At 42.7% G+C, this 27,134-nt stretch overlaps 1 protein-coding gene across 1 annotated transcript; it reads left to right on the top strand.

Annotated features, from left to right (window-relative positions):
• The first annotated feature begins 854 nt into the window (after positions 1-854).
• Positions 855-26,178, top strand: LOC146299579 (transcription regulator protein BACH2-like). The gene is made up of 5 exons (XM_084674176.1): positions 855-1,023; positions 18,764-19,030; positions 21,083-22,660; positions 25,124-25,330; positions 25,563-26,178. The coding sequence occupies exons 2-5, from the start codon at positions 18,779-18,781 to the stop codon at positions 26,082-26,084; spliced, it is 2,559 nt and encodes an 852-aa protein (XP_084530302.1). The 5' UTR covers positions 855-1,023; positions 18,764-18,778; the 3' UTR covers positions 26,085-26,178.
• The last annotated feature ends 956 nt before the right edge of the window (positions 26,179-27,134 follow it).

Genomic DNA, 27,134 nt, shown 5'->3' with positions numbered 1-27,134 from the left:
ACACTATTTTAGGCTGTCTTGGTTGTTGTAGTGTGGGTGGATAGCAAGCTTATAATAGCCCACTGGAGCCCACTCCATCCTGGCAATATTTTTTTTATTTAATATTATTTAATGTGTTAGAAGGGCTCTTTTTAGTATATTTTATATATTGGATGAGGGTGGGTTCAACATTAACTTGTTAACTCTGGAATTGTTGGCACAAATGGTAAATATGTGTAAACAACTTTACCAGAAAAGCCAATAGTCCTGGAGCCAACTGAATATATACATGTATTTGTTTTGTTTACAGAAACAATTCAGTCTAATATTGCCAGCTAGTCATTGTGTAATTTAGTTTCAGTCTTGCATGTAAGGACAGAGACTGATTATGTTTGGGTCTTTGTATATTAATGAATGTTGTAATGATTCTGCCTCTGAGGGTATAGATAAGGTTAGTCACAAGAAAGATCAAGTTTAGATCAAGACAGATCGATAATGTGCAATAATATTATGTTTTTAAATTAATTCAATTTTTTTCATTCATAGTTTTGACTTTACATAGGCTTACAATGTGTAGTTGTTGTTTATTACTCACAATGGATGATTCGTATGATCCTTTGCCATCATCACACCATCATCACACCAGTCTGTCTTTAAGAGTAAAATATCTAATCGACGGGAGATCGACTGTAATTCTGCACGGTGCATTGTTGTGAATGAGGGACACGCTGACGTCAACCTCGAATGTCAACAATGTAGCGCTCGAGAGAAGGCGTTTCATACGAGTGTTACAAACAGCAAGAGAAGGAAGCTGCACGCACGCCGTTTTTGATAGCCTTAACACATACGTTCACTGAAAAATAGTAGCTGGAGAGAATAGGCCTACTGCTTTGGGCATTCTAAAAGCTAGTATTGATGACTATTGCAAAACACGCGCTTTCAGCAGTTTGCAGCGGCTGTTAGTGAAGTCACCATGTGGAATCATTCTTGATTTGTAAAAGGGAGCGACAGAGCGCTGACGTGCAAGAAAACGGGAAAGTTAAGGTGATTATTATCGCTTTATTGTTTACATTTTGCGACCTTGATTGATTTAACAGATCATTTGTCATGCTGTGAGTCTAATATCTTTGGTAATTTTTTCCTGCATTTTGCCGCGCATTAAATTAAATGCCCTTTCGGTCTTTGTTGACATGAATGTAGGCTATGCATGCATAAATATTCGTACATCAATTCCTAGTTTAATAATCAACGTTAGCGCACAAATGGATACAATCATCGTCCCATTGTGCGAGGGGTGACAGTGCGCTTTGTTGTCCTAGGCTTGTTTTTGAACGGCCATAGCGCAGTGGCTGGGTGGTCGCGCTGGTCAGCATGACTCGAGCTTTCATAACGATGAGGACACTGTCATCTTGCGGAAGGGGGTGCAGAGGGACAAAGGATTCGATGTCAAAGCGTGTATTCCCGCCCTTAATCATCATGAAATCCTATTTAATTAATAAAATCACCATATTGGTGTAACTAAATAACGTAGTAACACAGCATTCCAACTGCCAATAAAAGGAGCATGTGCCATTTGTTTCTTTCAAATGGTAACTTGTGTCGTGATATCATATTAGCACCAACGGAATGCAGGCTATAAGAATTTCCATTGAGGTCTATCACGGGCTGACACTGTTCTCCACGTGAGTCACAACCCTAAATCGAAGCAAAATGCAAGATCATAGTTTTATTTTCTACAAAACAATTGTTAGAAAAAATGCCTTTCTAATCAGTATTATTTTATTTATTTACATTGCATCTTTTGCCTCTATCTTTTCCCTTACATTTAATAGCTTTTATTCAAATGGATCCATGAATCTTAATCATTATTCCCAATGAATTCGTGGTGCACTTTTGTACAGTAATTGTTAGATGGTAGTACATGTGTGTGTCTTTCTCAAATACCTGTGTAAGTAATTCAATTGAGTTTCTATAGGTTGCTGAGTATGTATTCATGTTAAGTTGTACAAGCAAAAACAATAGACTTCCATGGTCCCGAATACTTTTCTTAAAACATTTCAGTTTCAATATCTCACATCTATTATTTCTTGAGATTGTTTCCACTACCCTTTGTCCTTTTTATTTACCTTTGTCAAGTTACTTTTATCATCATCCCTCTCCTGGTTCTGGAAGGGGGGGGAACACCAATAAGGGCAACTGTAATTCAAGCACTTGAGTGGAACATTTGTAGCAAGCCTCGGATGCTAAGGAAAGCGACTTACATCATTGTTTTGAAATGAAAGGAGTGGGGGAAGGTGGGACCTGCATGACCCTGAGTTGTTGACGGTCTGCCAGTGCTAGTCAATGAGCACAGTGAACCATGAGGGGATATAACCACAGCTCTGTCACAGACGTAAACACTAAGGCAGTTGGGCCGGCCCGGATAACGGTTTAGTAGAATGTGAATGAGAATGGGCAAGTGAGTGTTCACTGAAAACTATTAAATATTTACTTTAACGTCTTCTATGTGTAGACCACAATCTCAGTTTGTGAAAATGTCTGAACCTGACAAACGTATCCCCTCAAACGTTCAGATGTTGACATTTTCAAGAAATATTAGATCTGTTAATAAGTTAGAAATAATACATAGGCTACATAGGGGTTATGTACAGCATCTTAACCAATATTCATGTGATTCTTGTACGTCTCTTGGGTGTGTGAGTGTTTATGGTTTGATGAGTGTGTGTGTAGTGAGGGAGGAAGATGGAAGGAAGGTTGGCGGTTTGCGTACTGTGAGAGGCATACAGGTGGTTCGTAGGGAGTAGTGTGGGAGGGTGCGAAACACACTTCCTGTTCTGGGTTTGTGCAGAGGCATATAGTCGGTTGCTAAAATTACAGGCTCTTTTGTGGCACTAGTTTCCCTCTCCTAAAATAAGCCAGACACAGCTTTTGTGTAAACATTATAAAGTTGGAGGTGTGAAAGAAGGGAAGTATTAAAGTGTTTTGCCAACTTGATTTTGCAGTATCTCAAGACGGAAGTCGTGTGTGTGTGTGTGTCTTTGGAGGGTAAACATCTTAGCTCTGTCACACCGTGCCCTAACAGTACATTTGACATTGTGTGAGTGTGTGTGTTATTGAAATCATAGTAGCATTTATGGATTTTCTTCATCTTGCCTGCTGCCATTGCTCATGTCAGTATACAGTATTCATACCCCTTCACTTTCAGTTTTCGTTGTTGTGTTTTTTTGTTTTTTGTAGATTTAATTGGAAAATGGGTGTCATTTCCATTTTATCCATAAATCCACACTCAATTACCCAAAATGACAAAGTGAAAACGTTCTGCAAAAGAAGTCAAATCAAAAACCGACATCTCTCATTTACATGTGTATTCTTTACTGTCATACTCCAAATTGGTCAAGTGCATCCTATCTTCTTAACGTTGTGTCATTTAGCAGATGCTCTTATCCAGAGCGACTTACAGTAAGTACCAATTTACTTAACAACTACATATCAAATCATTTGATTTGTATAGTTTTTTTTACAAGCAATGCTGCAGAGGGCTAGCCTGACGTTGTCATACTCATAATTCTAGTCAGAATATGAGTCTGAAAACTCTCCGTTGGGCTTTGAGTACGGAGCGTGTTTCAACCGAACTCGTAAAACAAATGCCTCTACGCTCAATTGGATAGACCTACAACCAATCAGAGCAACGTATTATGTTGTTTGTTGAAAACAAATTCATCCCAAGGGCTCTTTCGTGACGTTGTTGATTACGTTACTGTTGATCATCTATCCATCATCGTATAAAGCCCGCCCTGGCAATTTCATTGGTCCGTCCCGATTCTGGGTTTTCTGTAGTTGTCCCCAATACGAGACCCTCCAGACCCAACTTCCCGAACACATTTTTTTGTGGGCGGGAGAAGTTGGGCTGGCAGCCAGGCTAGCAGAGGGCAAGGAGACAAGAAAACACTCACAGGAACAGTCAGAGAGAGAGAAAAAGGAAGAAATCTTGATAGAAGCAATGAGGGATACCCTCCTCCAGAACCATCCGGTGTCGATGAGAGGTGCGGAATAGGCTGAACACAGTTACGCAGAAAGAGTAGAGATATTCAGTAAAGCATCCACAGTGTTCTGCATTGATGCCCTTAAGTAGTCTGTAGACCTCTGCGATAGAATTGTGGCGGTGCATAGATCAGGACAAGGGAATGAAAAGATTTCTAAAGCTCTGAGTATTCCCAGGAGCACAGTGTCCTCAATAGTTGTCAATTTACATTTCAATTTACGACACACTAAAATGGGCTAAAAGTGATGAGGTGTGAATAAGTTCTGAAGCCACTGTAGTGGGAGCTAGATAGCAGAAGGGAAAAACAGTACACATAGAGAGATCTAAGACACATAGGCAGACAGTCTAGGGAAGCTTGGGAGACAGTTTAAAGAAATGCCATAGTACTAGAGCACTGCCCATAATTTATAGACTTACGTCTTGAATGCCCAGCACACTTAACCTACCTTGCAGAGTTGCATAATAGAAAGCTGCTGAGTTCTGAAAAATGTATGAGTGAAAACCGTCACTGACTGAAAATATGTGCAAAGCATTGCGCTATCCAAGCACTTGTTCTCTGCGGAAGTTCTTTCAAAATGAATCAACATAAGATCCATCCTGGCTTTAAAAACATCCATTTGGGATTTCACTAAAGTCCCCCTGTCTGTCTAAAACTCTACTTTGGAGTAATCTCAGTTCATACATGTACACTTGGATGGGAGCGGGTCTAGAAACTGGAATGGGTAAAATTGGTAGATTTTCCAGCGTTTGCAGTGGTTCTTCAAGGGGGGCCAATTTAATTTGAAGATTGGAATACGGATGGTGACCATAAAGCCAGGCTTTTATGTGCAAATTATACTTAATAAAGAGTGCAACTAAAATTCTAGAATCCACCCCTTCAAAACCCCACAATGCATCAGTATAGTGTTACATTTAAGTCATTTAGCAGACGCTCTTATCCAGAGCGACATACAGTAAGTACAGGGACATTCCCCCCGAGGCAAGTAGGGTGAAGTGCCTTGCCCAAGGACACAACATCATTTTGGCACGGCGGGGAATCTATCCGGCAACCGTCTGATTACTAGCCTGACTCCCTCACCGCTCAGCCATCTGACTCCCCTGTGTTCTATGTTCACACACCTTGGAGGTTGTTGAGAATTCCTAGCCCCTATCTATGTAGGTGAGAGAAGATACATTAATAATTTGCACTGCACTGAAGACTGCACTGCACTGAAGACTGCGATGTGTGTGTGTCTGCATACTGAAGGTTATACCAAAGTTTGCTATGTCTATGCACGCACATACCCGTGCTTGTGTGTTTTGCGAGTGGGATGCACATGGGTGTGTGTGTAAGGAGGATCAGGATTCCCCCGCACACCGCCTGTTTGCTGAGGTGCAGGTACTTGCAGTCGCTGTGACGCCTGAGCCCCCCCATCATCACATCCCATCAGCATCTCCAAGGTGATAAGGACAGGCCATCCCTAGAGACGGGGGAGTGCTCCAGGCCAAGCCTTGGAGGGCGAGAGAGAGAGAGAGAGGTGTGCTTGATAACCCTCTCTTTCCGTCTATCTCTGGCTTCATTTCTCCATTTCTCTTTCTTTCTCTCCCATTGCTCTTTATCTTTCCTCAGTAAATCCCCACCCTCAGTATCCTCAGTCTCTTTCCCCACCCTTTCTTTCTTTTACCATCTCTATGGACCATTAGTCTGCCGTCTGTCATATTTTGGCCCTGTTTATCTTCATTAGCCCATGTTTCCTGTGTCGTTCCTCATCACAACAGCCTGCAACCTGAACACAGACTGTAATTTCACTGAATGCAGGATACACTGCATTCATCGAAGACACTGGAAAATCGACATCAGTTCATGTATAAGGAAGCCCTCTTGACTGTGTGTGCTCAAGCTCATTCAATATTCCATGAATCCATCTGTCAGCACCTTAGCACAGGGGGACGTTCCATGACATAAATGTATCTTTTTAAGCACAGTGTGAAGTAATGTGTTCCTGTCAAAAGTTCATGAAGTTCCTGGTCCACGTCAATGTGCTGCAACAAAAGAGAATCTGACACAGGATGTTTTCCGCCTGACTGTCAACAATGCTTAGAGTCAGGTTTTTCATGGTGTCATGGTGGAGTCATGGTGATTTGTTGAATTATTTGAGATCAAACCATATTCACCGTGGGTAACTGCAAGGCTGTATGCAGTATGCACTACTGCAGAAAGTAATAACATAAATGTTGGTCCAGGGATTATTTTTGATACATTAATGTGATACATAACGGGAAATCTTTTTTTCTTTCATAATACATATTCTATGCAAGTCCAGTAGATTTCTGTATAGTTTTTCATTGACAAGATCTACCAGCCATACATTACAACAATACCCTATCATTGGTCCGAACCCTTCAGTAAACCGTTTTACACAACCAATTATAATCCACCTGCCTTTAAGGATATTTGTGGCACTCTACTGGGGGGTGCTGGGTGGTAATATTGGCACAGGCTCTCAATGTCGGTGGTACAGAATGGGATAATCATGTCACTGATCTGGCAACCCCCATCTGGCAAGCCAGAGTGGAATTGGTGTAGACATGTGAGGGCAGATGGTGGGAAGATCATACCGGGGTCTTTGTTGTTTGGGTGGATGGGAGGGCATGTGTTAATCCAAGCATTCCATGGGTGGGCTTGCTAAGAAGAAGCAAACTAAAGCTGTTGTTTGTGGTGCACATTCATTGTTTGTGTTACCATGGCAAGATCGACATGTTTGCCGGAATGTGGATGTTCTACATCATGTTAAATCATGTTGAAATGACCACCGGTAATCAGTCCCGAAATCTGGTTTATTGTCAATGTCTACAGTACAAAGTTCAGAAATCGTTCATTGGAAGTAGTTAAAGAAATTCTACTAAGTGCACTTATGTTTTCATGCACAGCGAACTCAGGCCACCGTGTAGACATGAACAAAATTCTACCTTGCAAAATAAAGACAAAGGCCCCATTGTGAAAATTGAAATGCCAACGAGAAAAGGGCTTGTCAAGCACATGAGACAGATAACCAAGCCTTGTAGTTGTATTTATAAACACCAGTGTTGCAGGTTTGAAGACACTTGGAACTAAGTACATGTCCTCCACATGGCAAGTAGAATACTGTTTATCAACTAAAACTGAATTGAACAGCATATTCAGATGCTAAGGAGCCCACAGGAAGGAAGACAGACAGGGTCTAACAGAATGAGCTGGATTCTAGGAATGCACTTAGCTCTGGCTGCATGCTAGAGGCTGTCAGTCATTAACCAGTTGAACCCAGTGAACCCAGGCGGAGGAGGGGTGAGGTTAATCTTGGCTGTGTCCTAATAGCCCAAAGTGGCTTCCTTTCCTTACTAGCCAAGTCTTGTGTCTTTCTTTAATCGGCACTGATTTGAAAATGACATAATTGGTGTCATGTCTTCAGTGTAGCTGCAGTAGGATCAATGGAGGGAATGCTTCGACTTGTCTTGATTGCTTCCAAATCTGTACTGATATAAGAGTGGAGACGAGAAGACACTTTGGATGATTGAGATAAAGCTTGGGTAGGCAACACTTGTGTTTCAGTGTGTGTGCGCTTGTGTGACGTGGAGTCATGTGCTTAACCGAGAAGAGGGGGTCATTGAGAGGGAAAAATCCTCCAATCGAGTGAACAAAATCAAACAGATCGTAACTCTGGTTTGGTTAAAGCTGTTTCATCACTCGGCAGGTCATTTCAATGTGGAGTAAAAGAAAAAACAATCTGAATGGCGTTTCATGATTTGGAATAGGTTGTCAACAGAACCGCACAGAAATCCTTCTTTACTGTACCTTGTCCATGACAAGGCGGAGGTGGAGGGAGGAATGAGAAACACGCACTGCTTCTGTCCCTGGCACTTTCACTGTCATTCTTTTGCTCTTTCACTATTTCTGCCACACACACACACACACACATATACACACACACAAACCGTCTCTGTCCAGTGCTCTTTCACTCTCTCACATACATATTCTCTGGCTGTTTCTCTGACTGTCTGTCTCACACTTGATTTGTGCACACACTTTCTTTGCTTCTTTCCAAGCATCCTAACCATGTTTGCTTTGGCTGATATAACTTTAGAAATAAGCTGACTAGTGCCAAACACTCTATAGTGAAGGCTACACATGTCTTGACAGAAGACTACAGTTTCCACATCCAATTCCATGTTTGTGTCTGAAAAGAAACATGGCCATTCCTTTGATGTGTGAGGATTAGTGTTGTTGTGCTAGGAGAGATTATTTAGTACCTGCGGTGGTAAACAAGCACTTTGTCAGACTCATAGTGATAGAAAAAGCGTAAACCTTTCATGTGATGCATTGGTTAAACATTCAATTTCATCACCCTCATAACTGCTTGAAGATGGCATTATTGTCTGAATGTGAACACCATTTTGCCAGTTTTCTTGAAGGTTTGCCAGTTAAAAAAATGGTAACACGCATTAATTACCATGGAACTACAGAGCAATGCCCATAGCAATAACAATATTGTAGCTACATGGCAACCACTGTAGAGTTACACTTAACGAATGTTAGCGGTGCAAGTCATTACAGAAGTAAAAATTGGTATGCAGGAGGTAGAGCTCTCCAGGGGTACGTAGATATTAACATTGATTTTGTTTTCGTAAGACAACCTTCAACTGCCCTTTTCACAACATCCAGTTACCCCTTACACCCCTCCCCCACACTGTGCCTTCTTGAACTCTTGTAAGAAACCCATACACTAAAGACCATTTAATGACATTGCAATTTCTAGGTATCTACAATGTTTTACTGTAGGTATTGATCGTAGCCTGGGCCTCAGACATATCTGCGAAGCGATCTCATGTTAAATTTGCTCTGGCACATAGGTCTGGCCACGCTCCCATTCAAACAGATTTCCCTCTGGCATGGGAAGTGCCAAGCCAATCACAATCTGTTTCATGATACGCAGTATCAGTGTAATACAATGACAGTACAGAGAAGCGCCATTGAGGCATATGTAAATGACCAACATGACTTTTTGTTGCTCTGATTAGTTGTATCTATCCAATTGCATGCAGATGCATTTTTGGTCTGCGCTCCTTGAGAACGCCTCATGGGAATCTGCAATGAACTGAGAGGTTCCAGACGTCCGCTCGGGCCAAACCCCCTGCGTGATGGTGTTGTGTTGTGCCACAAGTTAATAACTGTAACTCCACTGTCACTGGGTTGCCCAGCAACCCAGCAGTTGCATTCCGTGTCGGGTCGGGTCGGGTTGGATGTATTGAACACGTGCATCAAATCCACTAAAAACAATCCACTTTCCTTTGGTACATCAGGGTACCTTAAAGGCAGGGTCGGTAAGGTTGTTGAGACACACTACCGTGACTTATGAAGTGGAATGAATGCATTTGAGAATGAACTTGTATTCCCATTCCTCGATGGAGAAAAATGCTCCAGAAGTATTTGGGCAGCACTTTGCTCATAATGAGACTGAAATCATGTTCATTGCAATGTAAGTGAGACATAACAGAAATATTATGTCTCAGATGACTCTTAGATGGTCTTCGGGAGGCTTCTCAATATGACTCCTCATGTTTAATCAGCACTGATGAGCCTGCCAAAGTATAACGGCAATGTGATGCTATATACAGTACCTCTGGGCACAGACGCAGGACTAGGGTAGAAACAGTAATGAGTAACTTTGCATGCATAGTGAATCATATAGAAAACTGACAGGGAATGATGGCAAAGTTCTGAAGCAGTAATTCTATAACTCAAAAAGATTATTTTAAAGAGTTATCTGATGTGGTTCCATGCAGCTGTGTCAATTTAACAAGCTAACAAAACTCAACTAAATTTTAGGTTACAAAAAGTTTTACCACAATCACCACAAAAACTAACTTAAGGCAAAAACCTGAACACATGTACAGTTGTTTGCAAACATAAGCCCCCCAAAACTTCAGGAAGATGCTATTTATAAGTTAGGTAGCTTAAGGAAAACGAATAAAATTAATAAAGTTGTAAGTAAGCAAAACAAGTTATTTATTTATTACAAGTTTATTGAAACTTAAAACAACGTTCTACCATGTTTCTTCTCATGCTACAATATTTGCAAGAGTTTTGTATACTACTGACTGTTGAGCAGGATTGTGAATTTACAAGACTTACTGCGCTCTTAGAAAGTAAATCTATATGCTTGTAAATAAATGTGCATTTTACCTAACAAACTTGCATTGACAAAATGAACTGTGAACCTATAGAAACACTTTATTAACAACTACAACACACCGGACGTAATCAGGTGCAAACATGAATACTTGACACGATTGTTAAGTAACCTTTTTTCAGTGTGATTTATTCAAACAAAAACAAAAAATCCGTTTTTATGCATTTTTTTCATTTGAGTGCTTTTCCATGGAAATCACAGAATAGTTAAAAGATTTATGCAATTATAAAGGTATGGTATTTTAGATAATTATCTACTCTGACACGTTAACTCTTCTTATAGTTGTACTACTTAATACTATCAAGATTTGTTTGGCATGAAATAATTTATCAAGAACCTCACATATTTATTAAGATCTCTTTCTCAATGTTTTGACAGTTGTGTCTGGCCGTGATGTGGGCTTGTTCAAAGGTTAGGACATCTTAGTTATCAGGGATGGTCCAGAAAGTTTTCAGATAGCGTGACTCTACAGGCGAGAGACTAAGGTGGACCAATAGTATTGGGGCAACACCTGAGTTGCCTTGAAACTTTAGAACGAGAGTGCCACAGAGACAGAAGCTAAAGGCCTCAGGCTAAAAATGATGTCAGGCTCACAACTGAAAGAAGAGGAGAGTGGGACGATGATGATAGGAACCGGACATGGCCAAGTGTAGGTCCCCAAGGATGTAAACTCCCCTACACATGGTAGAAAAGCTGTAATGAATACAGGCATCCACATTGAAGCATCCAAAAATAGGGACTAGGTCATCTATCGGTGCTGTATTTTTTTGTAAATTAGGATCAGTTATCATGTAGCTGTGTCTCTTTGAGAAGAATGGATAAGATGGAAGAGAGGAAGAAGATGCCACCAAATATGTCCTCCAAGGAGCACACCGCACCCTGGGAAACCTGTAATTTAGGTCATAGTGACTCAGACTTGTAATTGGGGTAGACTTCTAGAATCATATGAGTTCATGCTCTGCTTTTCTTGCACTGAGACTTTTTGACAAGTTGAATCTGAACATATTGAATATTGTAGTAGATGCTAATACTTTTTTCTCCCGCTTACTGTGCCTTCAGGTGCCTGTTTTTATTGATAAAAAAAAAAGAAAAAAGAATGAAAACATTTGGAACTCTTTTTGACGTACAAAGATTATGACTTAAGTCGTGCATATGTCATTTTAACATGTTAATTAGGCTATAAAGTCAGCCTGCAAAAAACCTGCACAAAACCAACACGATGCTGTATATTAAACTGTTCCCTTTTACTACATGGAAACTGTGGAGGTGGAGAAGGAATGACCCACTCATGTCCTTTTACTTTCAAAGCCCAAAGTCTGCTCGTCTCCGCCAACCCAAAGAACGACATCTCCCACATGAAAGAATCTCTTAGGTAGAACTTTCCTGACTCAATGAGTCATTTAGCAACAGCAAGGTTTCATACCCTCTTGATTACCACTCATTTACAGTACTGCTCATTGTTTTGACGTGCAACCTGTCAGCTCCAAAATCATATACAAATGTACATTCTGTACTGTGTATATATATATATATATGTTTTGAACCAAAAACAACTTGATTTCATACCTTGCGACCCTGAGAAGTAATTGGCATACCAAGTCAGGTTAATTTGATTGTGAACGTAATCAAATATAATTATTAAATATTGCTTCAGTTCTAAGTACATTCATGCATATGCTGGTAGATCTGTTTATTGAACCATTCATGCATGTTTGGTTCTTATTCCCTGCTCAAGTTCCCTTTTTATTGTTCTTCAAATGAAAATGTGACTGTTAATCAAATGTAAACTAGGACAAAATATGTTCAACATGCAAATGTTGCTGCACATACTGTAGGTCTTATATTCAACCTGTATAAATGTCACTGTGTAAATAACAGGATTTGATATTGTGTTATACTTTGATCTCAAGCTGTCTACTCTTCAATGCACCAGTATGACAGCATTTTTTAAAGTCTCTTCCTTTGGCCGATTCTGAAACAGAAGAACCTCAATAAAATCTAGACCTACTCTTCAGTTATTCAGTCGGTAACATCATAGATGTGTCACTTTTTAGTACAGTTTTAAATCTTAGTGGAATACATTTGATATTTGACTGGGGTCCTCCCTTGGGTTCAAATGACGGTAGTGTTCTGTGTCACAGCGGAAACCCTTGCTTCCTCCTCCAAACTATTTCCACCAAATGTGAAAACTGATGCAAAGCATATTGTTACTATGGAGGCGTGAAAAACTGTTATCCACAAACATGTCTTCGTTTTTTACTTTGACGATGAGGAAGTCATGAGCTGTGTGATTCTTAAAAAAACACATGTTCCAGAGCATTATAGACGTGTCTTCAAGATATCCACCTTTTAGTCACTTTGCATTCCAAGTATTCAATTATTAAGACAAAATAACTTCAAAAGAGTACATGAAACAGTAGTGTTAGGCAGTTTATATTTGTGCATGCCTTAATCTGACCTCTGTTGGTGGGTCATTTATATTAAGGGTGCTGTGACATTTGCCCAAGTGCCACTGCGCAAGGTATGACGTTGCAGGGGTTACCCTAAGATCAGACCATATGAGGACACAGATTGTGGCTGATAGACACAGACTGGACAAGCAGCTCACGACAAAGAGAAGGAAAGGAGAGACAGAGAACTGTCCATACTAATGCTGCTAGTTTTTGTGAAGAATTCACCCATTCAGTTTTCAGTCTTCCCCCATTAGATCCCTGTTAAATACAGTATGTGTGTGAAATGCAATGTAGTGTTCTGTCGTGTGTGTGTGCAAGCGCATGACTGTGACTGGTGAGTCACGCTGGGCTGCAACCAACACTGGTGGGTCATGATTCACTGAAGCTCAGTTTAGTGGAGTTTAGTTCAGTCATCACATATTTTATAATCATTCCCAACACAGGTCTCCCAACACAGACTCATTGTTGGAAGTGAATTAGAAAAAAAAGGAAAAGCACTTTATTTTCTATTTTAAATGAATAAGATAATCATTGAACACAAAACTAGATTTCTCAGAACGAGCCCTAATTTTTCCTCAGTATGAGACTGGTTGGCAGACTGAGTAGGCCTTGGAAGTTTGGTCCACATCCTCAAGTCTGTCCAAAAACTGCTTGGTGGGCACTCAAGTCAGAGTGAAGGACACTTTACTGTTGTAATGTGAGTGACCAAAACTGACATTGTTGTGGACTAAAGAGATTATCACAGTGGTGCTTCTTTGTTAATGTGACCAGGGCATGCAGGGTGCGTTGTTGAAATGCTTACTTTGTAGGATATAATATATTTGTTTTTCCTGCCAAACAATAGTGTATTTTCTTATCTTGTCCCAGTAATATATGGTATTTTAGAATTGATGTGTATGTCAGTATGGTTAAAAGATTTGCTCTCGATCAATGTTTGGCAGACATGGGTTTTCTTTTTTTCTTTTGAAGATAAGTACAGAGATCATGCTCATAAAGTCAATATATTGTATTTGTCCTGAAGATGGCTATTTGACAGATTGTGAGAGAAACCCAATGCACACAAGTGTATAATATTATTTAGAAATAGTAAGGGACTATTGCCAGGTCTGTTTTGTCAATCTGAACGGGAGCCATAGGCCTCTGATATCCACATTGAAGGAAGTGTTCATTTGCCTGTATGTTATAGACAGGCCACAAGGTGAATGAGACTATTGATAGTCAATGGAGCCAGTGTTACCCTGTCAGCATCTTATGTGTCACCCAAACCACTACATGTACAACAACCACCACCACACATACCACACAGATACCATTTTGATGCCCATGAATTCTAATGGCACATACTGCTCTTCATGCTTCCCATATACATCCAAACCTTAAGTCCATTTGAAATCCCTCAGTCCCACTTTATTTGACAGCATGGTCAAGCACAGGTTGTCTCTAGACTCACATCTCAAGTAACCCTTGACTAGTCCATTATACTGTCTGGAAGGCTACAGGGGAGGGGGGCTAATTCCACTAAATCCAATTTCACCTATGCCACAATGAGTTACGCTGGCCAAGGGGCTGACAAGTTGCACAAACATGGTTGGAGATGATCTCAGAGAGAGCCTATAGCAAAGCTGTGTTGACCCTCATGGAGGTGAGACCTTCAAGGCTGGTGTCGGGAACAAAGGCGTATTGTTAACGAGCGAGCGATTATGTCATCAGGAGTTTTCCAGCCCCAGGACAGCTTAATGAAGGCCCCTGGTAATGTACCCTTCCTGCGGATTCTGCTCTTTAAGTTACACAATTCAGGTTGAGAGGAGACATCCAAGAAAGCATTGTGAAATGTGTGGTCATCATCGAGCTTTGTTGTCTGTGTTTTGGGCAAGATTGCACGACACCGCATAAGCACACATAGACACGCTAACACGGGAATTCTCACTCTCTTTTTTCACTCGCTTTCTCACACACACCCTCGAACACACAGTCTCCCCACACCACACACACACAGCACATCATAAGTTGAAAATAAGACATAATCAGGACAGGGGGTAAAGGGAGGGAGGAGGGAAGTAGGGCAGAACAGTTGTCAGTGGTGAATACACGCTCACATACAGACACACTAAGCACACCATCACAACGATGCATCGACCCTTGAGTGGGGAGTCCTGCTAAATTATTACTGTTTGATAATTAATAGTTTTTCTCCCCCAGAGGAAGAGCGGGGGCTCTGGCTCTTGTTGCTTTCTATGATGAATAATTTACAGGCTGGATGCTGATAACCCTGCTGCTTTGGTCTAATACAAGCCATATGCTTTACGCTGTTGGCCACCAGAGGATGTTATCTCCCCCTTACTCTGAGACCAGCAGTCTTAGATGTGTGGGCTTGATGGATGCAGATGGCCAGGATGGAGGTTTTGAGTAGGAAACCAGTTGAGAGTTTTCAAAAAAATGACAAGTAGAGTTGAGGCGGCAAATCCTTCGATTTGCCACATTGCAACAAAGAGGGTTGGAACATGGAATCCTTGCCAAGGTTTAAAAACCTGCGTTGAGCTGATGAAACAAATGACCAACTTACATTCCACCCCCAGATGCAATTGCACCATTGCCCTACACTGTTGCCCTACTTTACTTTCTAACATCCCAAAAATGTTTCAGTATTTGATTATTCTTGAATATCCTGTATTCTGTTTATCTCTCAGTGGCTCACCTGGCTGGAAATACAACTCAAATGTCATGCACATGTTTGTTACTGTATCATCATGATGTGAAGACATTGTTAAGCTGCTGCGGTCCATTTTGGCAGGGGTGTAGTACACTGTTATGGGTATCAAGCTTAGATGTTTTTTTTGTTGTAGTGTGGATCTTGTTAATTTAAACAGACAGATAGACACAGGGCCAAGCAACACTTATGTATTTTGTGTGGTGTAGAGCATGGCCTGATGGAAAGGACATAATATGTGCCGACAAAATGTCTCCTTCTGCTGAACATGGGCTTTCTGGAGCCAAAAGGGAGAGATCAGCGCATGGCAGTCTTGACACACCTGCGCCAGATGTACTCATCAAGCTAGGATCACAGGGGACTGCTTTATGAGAGACAGGGAAAAGGGAAGCAGATGAGGGAAGGACATGTTTGGTTTCCTCTTTGTGGAATAGCCAACATACCTAAGTGGAGTTTTGGTTAACAATACGTGGGATGGTGACAGATACCTGGGGGAGAGTTTCCTCTGGACACTTGTCGTTTTACTGCCTTGCTTGGGATCTTTCTGATGACTGCAGCTACGATGTGGAACATACCTGCCAAAAATGACAGTGGAGGATGATGTGAAGACTTACTGGGCAGGCCTTTGAGAGAACTGCCACCCAGTGGCCAGAGGGATCGTGGGCGCCGCTTAAGACTCCTTTCCTTTCCTCATGCGCTCGACGCATGGCTGGCCCCAGTAAAGCTGAGTACCAAGTTGAGAGAAAAGGGACCAAAGCAGCCCAGAATCCAGGATAGAGGGGGGCTGGGACAGCCCAGGAACTTTGAAAATCATCACTGTCACCGCTGTGGTTTTCAGGGCCATCTTCAGTTGGCCTGCCCTCTACAGGATGTACTCACGCCCACAGAAAAGTCTTCTGACACAAATGCTGTCTCTGCACGTTCTCGAACTCATCGATTAAATACTATGCCTTCTGTCCCTGCTCTAATGCACACACTCATGGGAATGACATCGTAGATCATATCCAATCACATCATGGGCCTTTACTACTTTGTTTTGCTGTCACTTTAATACATGATATCCATCAATTCAATACAACAAAGCATATTCATTTTTGAAAGGCTTTACTCTTGAAAGGCTTTGTGTGAGCCAGACGGTGTGTTGGTACTCTGTGTTGGCAGTGTCTGAGGTGGACAGAAACACACTGACTGAAACCTGCATGCCAGAAGTAAACACAGGTGGGCCCTCCATACTATATATAGGAATGCTCATGCATACCTAGACAAATACACTTACACACTCACGCTCTCTCGCTGGGGATTGAATTGAACAGTTGAGCTACTGAAACAGTTAGTAAATGTTTTTTTTTTTTTAAGGCAAAAACTAAATCCAGTCCATTGTCATCCAAGGTTTCGAAATCTCTTTCCCTTGTTACACCATTCACAGCCATCAGCTGGAACAGGTTGATGGTTCTTCACTGGGCTCAGTACGCTTCTTATATCTGAACTGAGCCAATGCCGGGGGGAATGGGGACGACTGCAGTCTCCTCATCCCCTTCTGGCACTCATCAAGTATTACCAGTTGGTCTTCTCGACAGCCCTAGAGCAATCATTAGACTGTTCACGGGATACAAGATTACACCCATGTCTCTAAACTGGCTGTCAAACTAAAGTGAAGTTGAAGAATGTTACCCACACATTTTATATACACACATACCAAACTAGGATGATGAAATAACCGGTAACAGTTTGTTTACCAAAAGCCACCAACTGTGTTTTGAGCAAATGTAATCGGTGTCTTTGTGTGTGTGTGTTTGGGGGTGGGGTGTATTTGCTGTGGAAGAGCAATGGCTTGGGGAGTCAATTTACCAATGAAACTATGGGTTTGAAAATGTTAAATTGCTATATACAATACATATCGCAGTAACTTCTAACAATAACCTTTTTTTGTTTCTGTTTCACTTTATGTTCATTCTCTTCACTTAAGCTGGCAACTAACTACCTTTTCACAATCCTGTATGGATTTTTTTTTTTTATATTTCAGGAATTCACTTTTCTCAGGTTATTCTGTTTACTATAACCCTTGAAGTCATTGAGTGGTTTCGTTTTGAATTCTCTGATGAGGTATGTACACTCTCACATGTTAGGAAGGAGGTATTGAGGTAGTACAGTGTAGTAGCACATTATTTGCTGGCATCATAGTGAAACTGGCTCATCATGATCTAGTCTAGTACTAATTATAGCATGTCTATGGGCCATTCTAGAAGGCAGCCTGGAGACTGGTAGATTATTGTGAATTCTAGTTATGGTTGTTCCCCTGTGTGTAGGTGTGCTTGTGTGTGTGTGGGGGTGGGGGGGCAGGGGGGGAGAGGGGTGAAATAAAAGCCAACTTCTCTGCTTTGCTCAGGAACCTTCTGACTCCAGGTTCTTTGCCTATTATAAGGCCATGAGTCAGCAGAGACAAGCCCCCTCTCCCTCTTCACGCATCCCTACACACTCACACACACACACACACACACATACACACACAGTCAAGCAAATGGCACTCACACACATACACAGATATGGTTTCATGCACTTGCATTCTATCTCTCTGTATCTCCTTCACACACACACACACACACGCGCGCGCGCACACACACACACACACACAGCCGTGGGCTCAGACAGACAAACTGCAGGCTCAGCTGTCTGTGCAGGGGCTTTAAGTGCCGCATTTGAGATGAACACAATGAAATGGCTTTGGATGGAGCCGCTTCAAATCTGGTGATAGCTATTGGGTCTCTCACCCATTCTGTTCGTTTGTTGTTCACTCTTCTTGCAAATTTTTTGTGCGAATAAAGTCATTCTGTCAATATGATATATTTTCACCCTAACCCAATCAATATATGCTCTTATGGTTCTTCCCTTTGGCACTTATTTGGTTTTTCACAGTGTATGCTTCATGTTTTGCTTCATCTCGTTGTTATGATCAGTGACCTATGCACTTTTGTAAAGCTCTCTCTTTGAAGTCGCTTTGGATAAAAGCATCTGCTAAATAAATGAATGTCAATGTCAATATATAGATTATGAAGCATTGTCTCGTTGTGTTGTGAGATGGAATAGACAATGGAATGGCCATGTGTATTTGATCTCATTCTAAGACACCTGAACTGCAATAACCGCATATTGCACAGTACCTTGTGTACACTGTGCTGGAGTGCAACTGGTACACTGCTGTAGCTGGTGAATAACATTCAGACCTTTTCCTCATAACAAAAATCTCGACATTTGAAACGTTAATCAATTTCTGTGATTATGTAAATCCATTTTTCATCAACCAAAAGCTTCCTCAACAAAAATGTGTATAAAACACTGAAGGTTCATGTGTGTGTGTGTGTGTGTGTGTGTGTCCCAGGGCGTGAGGAGCGGGATGTGGGGCGAGGAGGGGGCCGGAGAAGCGCCCATGTACGTGTACGAGTCCACAGTCCACTGCACCAACGTGCTGCTGTCCCTGGAGGAGCAGCGGCGGCAGGACGTCCTGTGTGACGTCACCGTGGTGGTGGAGGGGGCCGAGGTGCGGGCGCACCGCGCCGTCCTGGCCGCCAGCAGCCGCTACTTCCTCCAGGCGCTGCTGGGGCACACGCATGCTGGGAAGGAGCCTGTCATCAGCCTGCCTGAGAAGGTGGGTGGCACCCGTTGCGGCCACGCGAAACGCACTGGCTTCGATGCAAACATACGCAATAATCGCCCCTAGAATTTGTGGATCCTTTTATCATATGAACAACACAGGTTGTGATGTTGTATGCTTGCAAAAGCAGGAACATTACAAGTCAAAAAGTGTGGTTTTAATTTATTGTGGTATTATTTCTTTTCTGGGTCAGGGTAACTAATGTTTAAATTGAAATAGAATCTTCGATAAATGTTTTGACCCTTTTAGCAGTTGTTTGTCATTGTCCATCGTTATGAACTACCTGAACACTGTTGTTTTTGTGGTTTGATTGCAGCATGATATTTACAGTATTCTGGGGGGAACAAAATTATAGACATGGTTTTTATATTGCTGTGGATTTGATTATGTTGAGTTACGTTAATAACATAATGTTATTATGTTGTCTTAATTTAAAAGAAAGTCTGTTTTTGAGAACTAAGAATACACACACACATACATACCTACAAATAATGTATGCAAAAATACATTATTGCAGATTTACTCTATTAAGTGTCTTGTCCTTCATATATGTTAGTATATGTGTAAATGTGTATGACTCTGAAGGAGAACAATTGAACAAAAGAGTATGATTCAAGAGCGAGAGAGAGGAAGAGAGAGAAAGAAAAGCAAGAGAGAGAATTGTGTCAAGGGAAGCTCACTTGTCATAGAAGCATTCCACTGTTGGATTGTTTGTTCAGACTTGGCAGGATTCCTGAGAAGGCTCAATGTGAATACTCAAAATCCCATGATATGTCTTTCTATTTGTCTTTCATACCATTTTTGCCTCTGTAAATGATCGCAAAACTGACCCGGTCCACACAGGTATCCTAAAGCATATTAGCATACCCATACACCCAGATGTCCCAGATCTGTCAATTTGATTAATATGTCTCTTTGACTTACCTTATACAGTAATCACCTGAGCCACTTTATGTCAACATCTACATATTTTAATGACTGGAAAGCATGGCTTATTTTGTGAGCCAATCCTTTAAAAACATATTTTTTTTTAGTGGTTACAAAATGCTTTGTTCTTTGTGGGGAGTTTGTAGATGCTTGCTAATGTGTAGCTACATGGACAAAAACAGTACGCATAACACTTACACATACCCGCACGCTCACAAACCTTGCTTCTTTTGTGATAAGGTAGTGGGGCTTCTCTCTCTCTATGTCTCTCTCTCTATGTCTCTCTCTCTATGTCTCTCTCTCTCTCTCTCTCTCGCGGTCTCTCTCTCTCTATGTCTCTCTTTCTCTCTCGCTCTCGCTCTCTCTCGCTCTCTTTTGTCTGCCTTTCTTTATCTCTCTCTTTCTGTGCTAGCTATATCCCCTGGTCTCATTAGTTTGGTTGGGAGTAACATTAAAGCTGCTTTGCATGGCTGTGCCTAAAAAGAAATGCCACAGCACTGCAGACACAGGAGGCAGGTGCTGATGCCAGCTGAAAAAGAGAGAGACACACACACAGCACTCAGCACTCTCACAGCAATCGTACCCCGCCAGCCCCCTCCAGCCCCCGCCAGCCCCCTCCATCCCCCTTCAGCCCCCTCCATCCCCCTTCAGCCCCCTCCATCCCCCTTCAGCCCCCTCCAGCCCCCTCCATTCCACTCCAGCCCCCTCCAGTCTTGCACACATAAAACACATTGCGAACACACCTTTTCTCACACACACGCAAGCACAGACACACACACACACACACACACACCAAGCCTGCTGGTTACGATGTGCTGTGATAAAGAGGGGGGAGGGGAAAGAGGCCTGGTGTGAGTAATGGCGGGCGGGGGGAAATTAGAAGAAAGGGGTGATAATGGAGGGTGTAGAAACATGAATGATACTGTCAGCTCTATTCACTGGAGTTTTTTTATTGACTGTAGACTATGTAACAATGATCATGACCAAATTTGAAGATGCATTATGATACACTGATTACGCTACTGACCAAAGTGCAAATACTATATCCTTACATTTAGGTCTCTGTAAAAAAAAAAGGAGATGTAAGTGTTTAATTTTCTCTTCTTCCCTGTCCCTCAGGTCACGACACGAGGCTTTGCTCCTCTGTTACAGTTTGCCTACACTGCCAAGTTGGTCCTGAGCAGAGACAATATCCACGAGGTCATCCTCTGCGCCGACTTCCTCGGGGTCCATAACCTGGAAGACTCCTGCTTCAGCTTCCTCCAGGCCCAGCTCAACAGTGACAGCCAACACAGCAACGGCCGCCAAGTCCACCGCAAGCCAACGCACAATGAGGACACCATCACCCAGGATGGAGGTGCTGGGTCAGAGGAGAGGTTAACAGAAGCCCGCAAGGCAGCCAGGACACCAGAGGGAGTCACAGCCGCAAACAAGCGGCGTCCCAATTACTCTGCCCTCGGGCCATTGACCCCTGAACTTCCACGATGCCCCAAATACAGGAAGTACCAGCAGGCCTGTGCCACGCAAAATGGGGTGAATAGTGCCGAAGGCGATGACAGCAGTGATGATGTCATTGTTCATAATACCTCAGCTGTCTGCTCTGGTCACCTCACAGAAACCAGCTCTTCCGAGGAAGGCCTCCAACACCCCCTCCTCACGCCCTCCCAGATAAAAGAGGAGAACCCCTTAGAGGAGTGGGTCGGGGAGGAGGAGGAAAGCAGGGAACCAAGCCCCTCAGACTTGTCGGAGGAGGTCCTGGAGATGGAGATGGAGGTGAAAGGGGGGCCCATATTCCAGCATCCCCCAAGCCGAGACTCACCCTCCTCCTGCCTGCGTTCCTACCTCCAGAGAGAGGGGCTGGATTTCAGTAGCGCCCTCTCCGGTTCCTCTACCAGCACCATACAGCAGCTATTAACCAACAGACTGGCACTCTCTAACCACCATAGGGTATGTGAAAAGGAGAAAGGGCCATCTCAGGGGCACAGTAAAGGGGACTTCAAGACTGGCATCACAGGCACTTCACCCACTACTGAGGCAGATGAGGACGCAGAAAGACTTGCGCCTAAAGTCATGTCCTGTGACGATGTCTCCAAACAGGAAGAGGAGTTTGACCGTTGCAGCGTCATATTTTCCTCGGCCGGTGGTGGTGCTGAGCGTCGGGGAACGGCGTCCAACTCCTATGCTGTCCGGAAGTCGCCCGATTTGTCGGAGTTCCCTTCCAAGGGGCTTTGGACCGGTTCTAGCCAGTCACTTCCTTCCTCCCAAACCTTCTCCTCTTCTGAGTTGGCAGTCCCTCTCACGCCCCGGCCTCGTCCCACCACCAGTTGCCCGGTCCCTATTAAGATCTCCCCCCGCTCCCCCCAGCAGATGGAGCCCCGTACCCGGACATCCAGCTCCTGCTCCTCCCTCTCCTATTTGGAGGAGGATTCTCCCTCCAGCATGCCCCCGTTTGACTTTTCCTCCTCCCCCTGCTCGGGCTCCGTGTCGGGGCTCGTCCACTGCTTGGCTGGGGTCGGGGAGACCCAGAAGAACCATCATGGTGGTGATGGTGAGGGAGGAGGAGGAAGAAGAGAGGCCATGTTCTCTCAGGGCTGTACCGAGATCAAGTGCGAGCCCAACGGGGTCTCCAGCGACGAGTCCGGGTCGTTCTCGGAGGGGGACAGCGAGAGTGGACCGGCAAGGGAGCCGGCTCCTGAGGTCAGTGTTAAAAATATATATCATTAAAAAATATCTGAAGCAGACTTTTGAACACATACAGTATATTGGCTGATTAACTCTTTCTTCCAATACTTTTTTCCAATACGCTCTCTTACGTTTTTGGTCGAGCGAGCCCAAGGATATGAGGGATTATGCAAACCCAAAAGAAATGAGCTCTAGAATCATTAAAGATTGACTTAAAAAATCAATATATTTATTATCATTGTGACGTATTCATTTAACTGACACTTTAATCCAAAGCAACGTACATGACGGGGATTTTTAAACCTACAACCTCTTAATATATCAGTCATATGCGGTTGAGCTATACCCTCCTGTTTGGATTTCATCCCATTCAAACACAAGCCTTTGTTGAGATGCTTTTTTTGCATATCATCTGTGGGAAGGGAAATGTTGCTTGATATTGAAATGTCACCCTGAGCTTTGATTTCCAGTGTGACAGAATTTGATAGATTTATATAGATTTGACTTTGGAGCTCGGAGTCTTGGCCCGTTCGCACTGTTTACTCCCTCCTGGGATAAGACCTCGATTTTACACACTCGCTGAATTGCTAAGCACCATGGTTGTTGCCATGGTGATGCTTAAGCGCATTCCCTCACTTATGAGCGGAGAGAGACATAAGATTCCATGTCTGATGCGCTGCGAGCTGTACCCTGCTCTTTTGCCAAAAAGAAACACGAATACATGCGAAAACATGCATCAGGGAAAGGACACACATTTGTGCTCATGCTCAAAAGCAAACACACGCCCTGATATCATATCTCTGTTGTGTCGGTCCTCCATAGGACAGTATTAATGGGACAAACAATGAGTCAGTCAGTGAGTCAGTTGGGATGAATAAGAGAGGGAGAGAGATGTATTTCCTACTCTGATGAAAATAGATCCAAAGCACTTTCTCTTATAAACTCATTGAGATTTTATGTCTTCCTTTTTTTAGAAAACTGTAACTTAGAGTATTTGTAACAAATTGTCAAATACTTAATGATTAGTGAATCATTAATGATTAATTAATTAATCATTAATCATTCTGTATATTTTATTGATCAGTAAATGAAAACAAAGTTCAGAGAGTTGTTGCTCTTCTCATAAAGATTCAGAAAATGAAATACCTTTCTGTGTATCAGGCAGTTTTGGTCACCTGGCGTACATACACATGTATGTACAGTATGCACACGCACTTTTACACAAACAGACACACACAAAGATTTTCTAACATTCTCCGCTGCTAAATGACTAAATGTAAATGTAAATTCTTGGCTCTCTTAGAGCAAATAACACAATCACATGCACACAGAGACATGCACATGAACAAAACTGGGCACCACAGAGCATACACATTCACCCTGTGATCCACAAGGGCCAAGCAGAAGGTGTGCTGTCCCTGTACCCTTCACCATCTGGCTATGTCCTCCCAGTCATGACCCACTCTAACTGGGACAGCTCACCAGGCGAGCCCCCTGCTGAGGCTGGAGAGTAGGCCATTGGAAACAGGGATGTTTCGGCAAACACATATTCTCACACTTGTGCCCTTAATTTGAGTTCAGTCTCACCTTTGTCCTCATTGTGGTCTGGAGATACACACACACGCTCGCTCACACCCGCCATACAAATGAGACCTACTTCCTATCGCTGTCCCATTGCAAAGCAGAGTAATGACTCAATGGACGTAGTTAAAAATGGAAAGAGAAACCAGAACAAGTGTGTGTGTTTGTGTGCGTGCGTGTGTGTGTGTGTGGGGGGGGAGAGAGAGAGCGACTGAATTTATGACCATCTAAAGCTCACTTTGTCATCCTAACCTTATTATGTGACGGCTGTGAGTAAAGGAGCTAAATATAGATGGGCGTCCATGAGAGAAAGGGAGAGATAAAGAGAGGGTGGGAGTGAGAGAGAGAGCCCACCTCCCCAAGGTCACTCAGCTGAACCTCTCTGGCCATACCTCACCACTGCTCTCAACCACACAGATGAAATCATGTCATTTAGCTGTGTAAATCATAAGGCTTTGTAATATGCTTATGCATTGTGAACTTGCGATGAGGCTGTATTGCCTCGTAAAATGATCCGATCTGATGCATTATTTCACATTCACATACATTATCTAGAAAAGTGATCACAGTAATGGTAAACATTTTAACAAAATACAAAAGAGTGTAAAACAAAAGTTTAATGTATGGTCTTGAAATTACATTTTGTTGACATCAACAAATGGAGTGAATGTTGTATGTCCCTAGTAGTAGACACATTGTTATATTGTGCCAAATGTACTTGGATCTCATAGGCTACATTATAGTGCCACCTATTGGGCAAGTGGGTATACACGCCAAGTCCATTTCCGACGCCATGCTGTCACTATCATCCCTGAAAGTTCTCTATCGCTCTCTGTTTCTCTCCTCCTCTTTATACCTCTCCATATCCCCCTCGCTCTGTCACTCTCCCCCTCGCAGGTTAAACTGCCCTTTCCCGCCGACCAGATCACCACTCTTCCGCGGAATGACTTCCAGATTATGATCAAGATGCACAAGCTGACCTCAGAGCAGCTGGAGTTCATCCATGACATCCGCCGACGAAGCAAGAACCGCATCGCCGCTCAGCGCTGCCGCAAGAGGAAGCTCGACTGTATCCAGAACCTGGAGTGTGAGATCCGCAAACTGGTACGACAGCAACAAGAACACAACAGAAACAGATCATTTCGTGGCACCAAGGGTTTCATGGCATGATTGTGTGTGTGTGTGTGTGTGCATGCATATATAACAATGTTAATGTAGAAGTGTATGCTCGCGATTTTGATGTGTTTGTGTTGTGTCATGTCTGGTTTTGCATGTGTTCAAGGCATGAAATATTCAGGCTCATGAAATTCACAAATGTGTTTGAATGTTGTCCCAGGTGTGTGAGAAGGACAAGCTGCTGAGCGAGAGGAACCAGCTGAACGCGTGCATGGGCGAGCTGTGGCAGAATCTCTCCTACCTCTCCAAGGAAGTCTCCAAGGATGTGCAGGACAGCCAGGACAAACCTCCCTACACCAACAACATCCTGCACCCCGCCATCCTCGCTGCCACACAGGGCCGAGACACCGCCACGGCCCCCGTCACCGCCAGCATTGACCTGACCTCCACCCCAGGGTCGCCCGTCTCCGAGGGGAGCTACGTCAAGTCCCTCTCTTACACAGAGAATGAATTTCCTTGCCAGGCCCAGGGCGATGGAGGTCAAGGGAAGCAGAGACGGAAGGTGTTCAGGGTAGAGGACTCTAATCCGAGACATCTAGAACCAGAATCCTCCCTTGAGCCTGGTTCTTCAATGGATCCATGTAGTCCTGCAGTGACCATAGATTTCTGTCAGGAAATGACTAAGAAATGCACAACGGAGGAATTGTCTGGAGAAGACTCTGCCTCTCCTGGCAGTAATTGAAACATGTTTCTTTGGTTAGCATCTACTTTGATGTAAATGTTGTTGAAGTACCCGTTTTTCATAAAGTTTGACACTACAGTTGTCTTATCAGCAATATTGTTAAACAGGTATTTTTGGAGTTATGAAGCTCCTTTGGTAACAACAATAGCACTGGCAGCTTCCTATATCCTGCTCCTGGATATCTCTCTTCCCCCTTTCTCTCTCTTTCTAACACACTCACGCGCACGCACACATACACACAAACACACACTCCTTCTTAGTCTCTTTGTCTCTTCCCTCATTCCCTCTATTGACATGGAAGGATGAACTCAGGAATTCCTCTGAATGTTCAATAATAATATATCCAATAACATTTTACTTCATGGTCCAGTATTTACATGGTAATTACATGGTCAAAACGTTATTTAGGAAGTGCTAACAATGATACGTTTGTTAGAACTCTTGCACCAAGGTGTTACTGCTTGATTGTCTTAGAAGCCAATAAGAAAGTATTTTATATTACCATGTTATTTCCTAGTAGATACCAAAGGTGTGACAGGACTGTAAAATAAAATGTTACCAAAGTTACTTTGTTACAAAATTGTTCAAGACAGTTCTGTACAGCAGACAGATAGGGTATCAATATGCAAAGTTTCTTTCATTTCACTTCTCTTGTTCTTTCCCCAAGAACATTTTTTATTTCTGTACATTCCATTTTGGCCTTCTACACATCTGTGGTAAGATTTGGGAAAGAAAGACCAAATGGGCTAAATCGGGAAATGGAGATGACAAAACAGCACTGCCCTTTACCTCCAAGAGGTGGCAAATACATTTTTAGTAAAACTTAATGCTTTGATGTTGGCACTTAAAAATCCTTTGAAATAGAACTCCTTAGTACTTTACTAGTAAATGGTGTCAAAAACAAGCAAACACTTAACTCAATCATAATGCTCTTATTTGAGCCACAAATTCATTCTTACATGTTGTGAAAAGTAGTATGCTGTATTTCGTAGATATTTTAACCCCTTTTGATGTATATACTGCACGTAAAAAGTAAGAATAGGAAATGTA

The sequence above is a fragment of the Hypomesus nipponensis genome, chromosome 3, assembly GCF_054491055.1.
Source record: "Hypomesus nipponensis isolate SF chromosome 3, ASM5449105v1, whole genome shotgun sequence".
Lineage (NCBI taxonomy): Eukaryota > Metazoa > Chordata > Actinopteri > Osmeriformes > Osmeridae > Hypomesus > Hypomesus nipponensis.
Note: the sequence above shows the minus strand (reverse complement) of the source record. Positions and strands in the feature narration are given on the sequence as shown.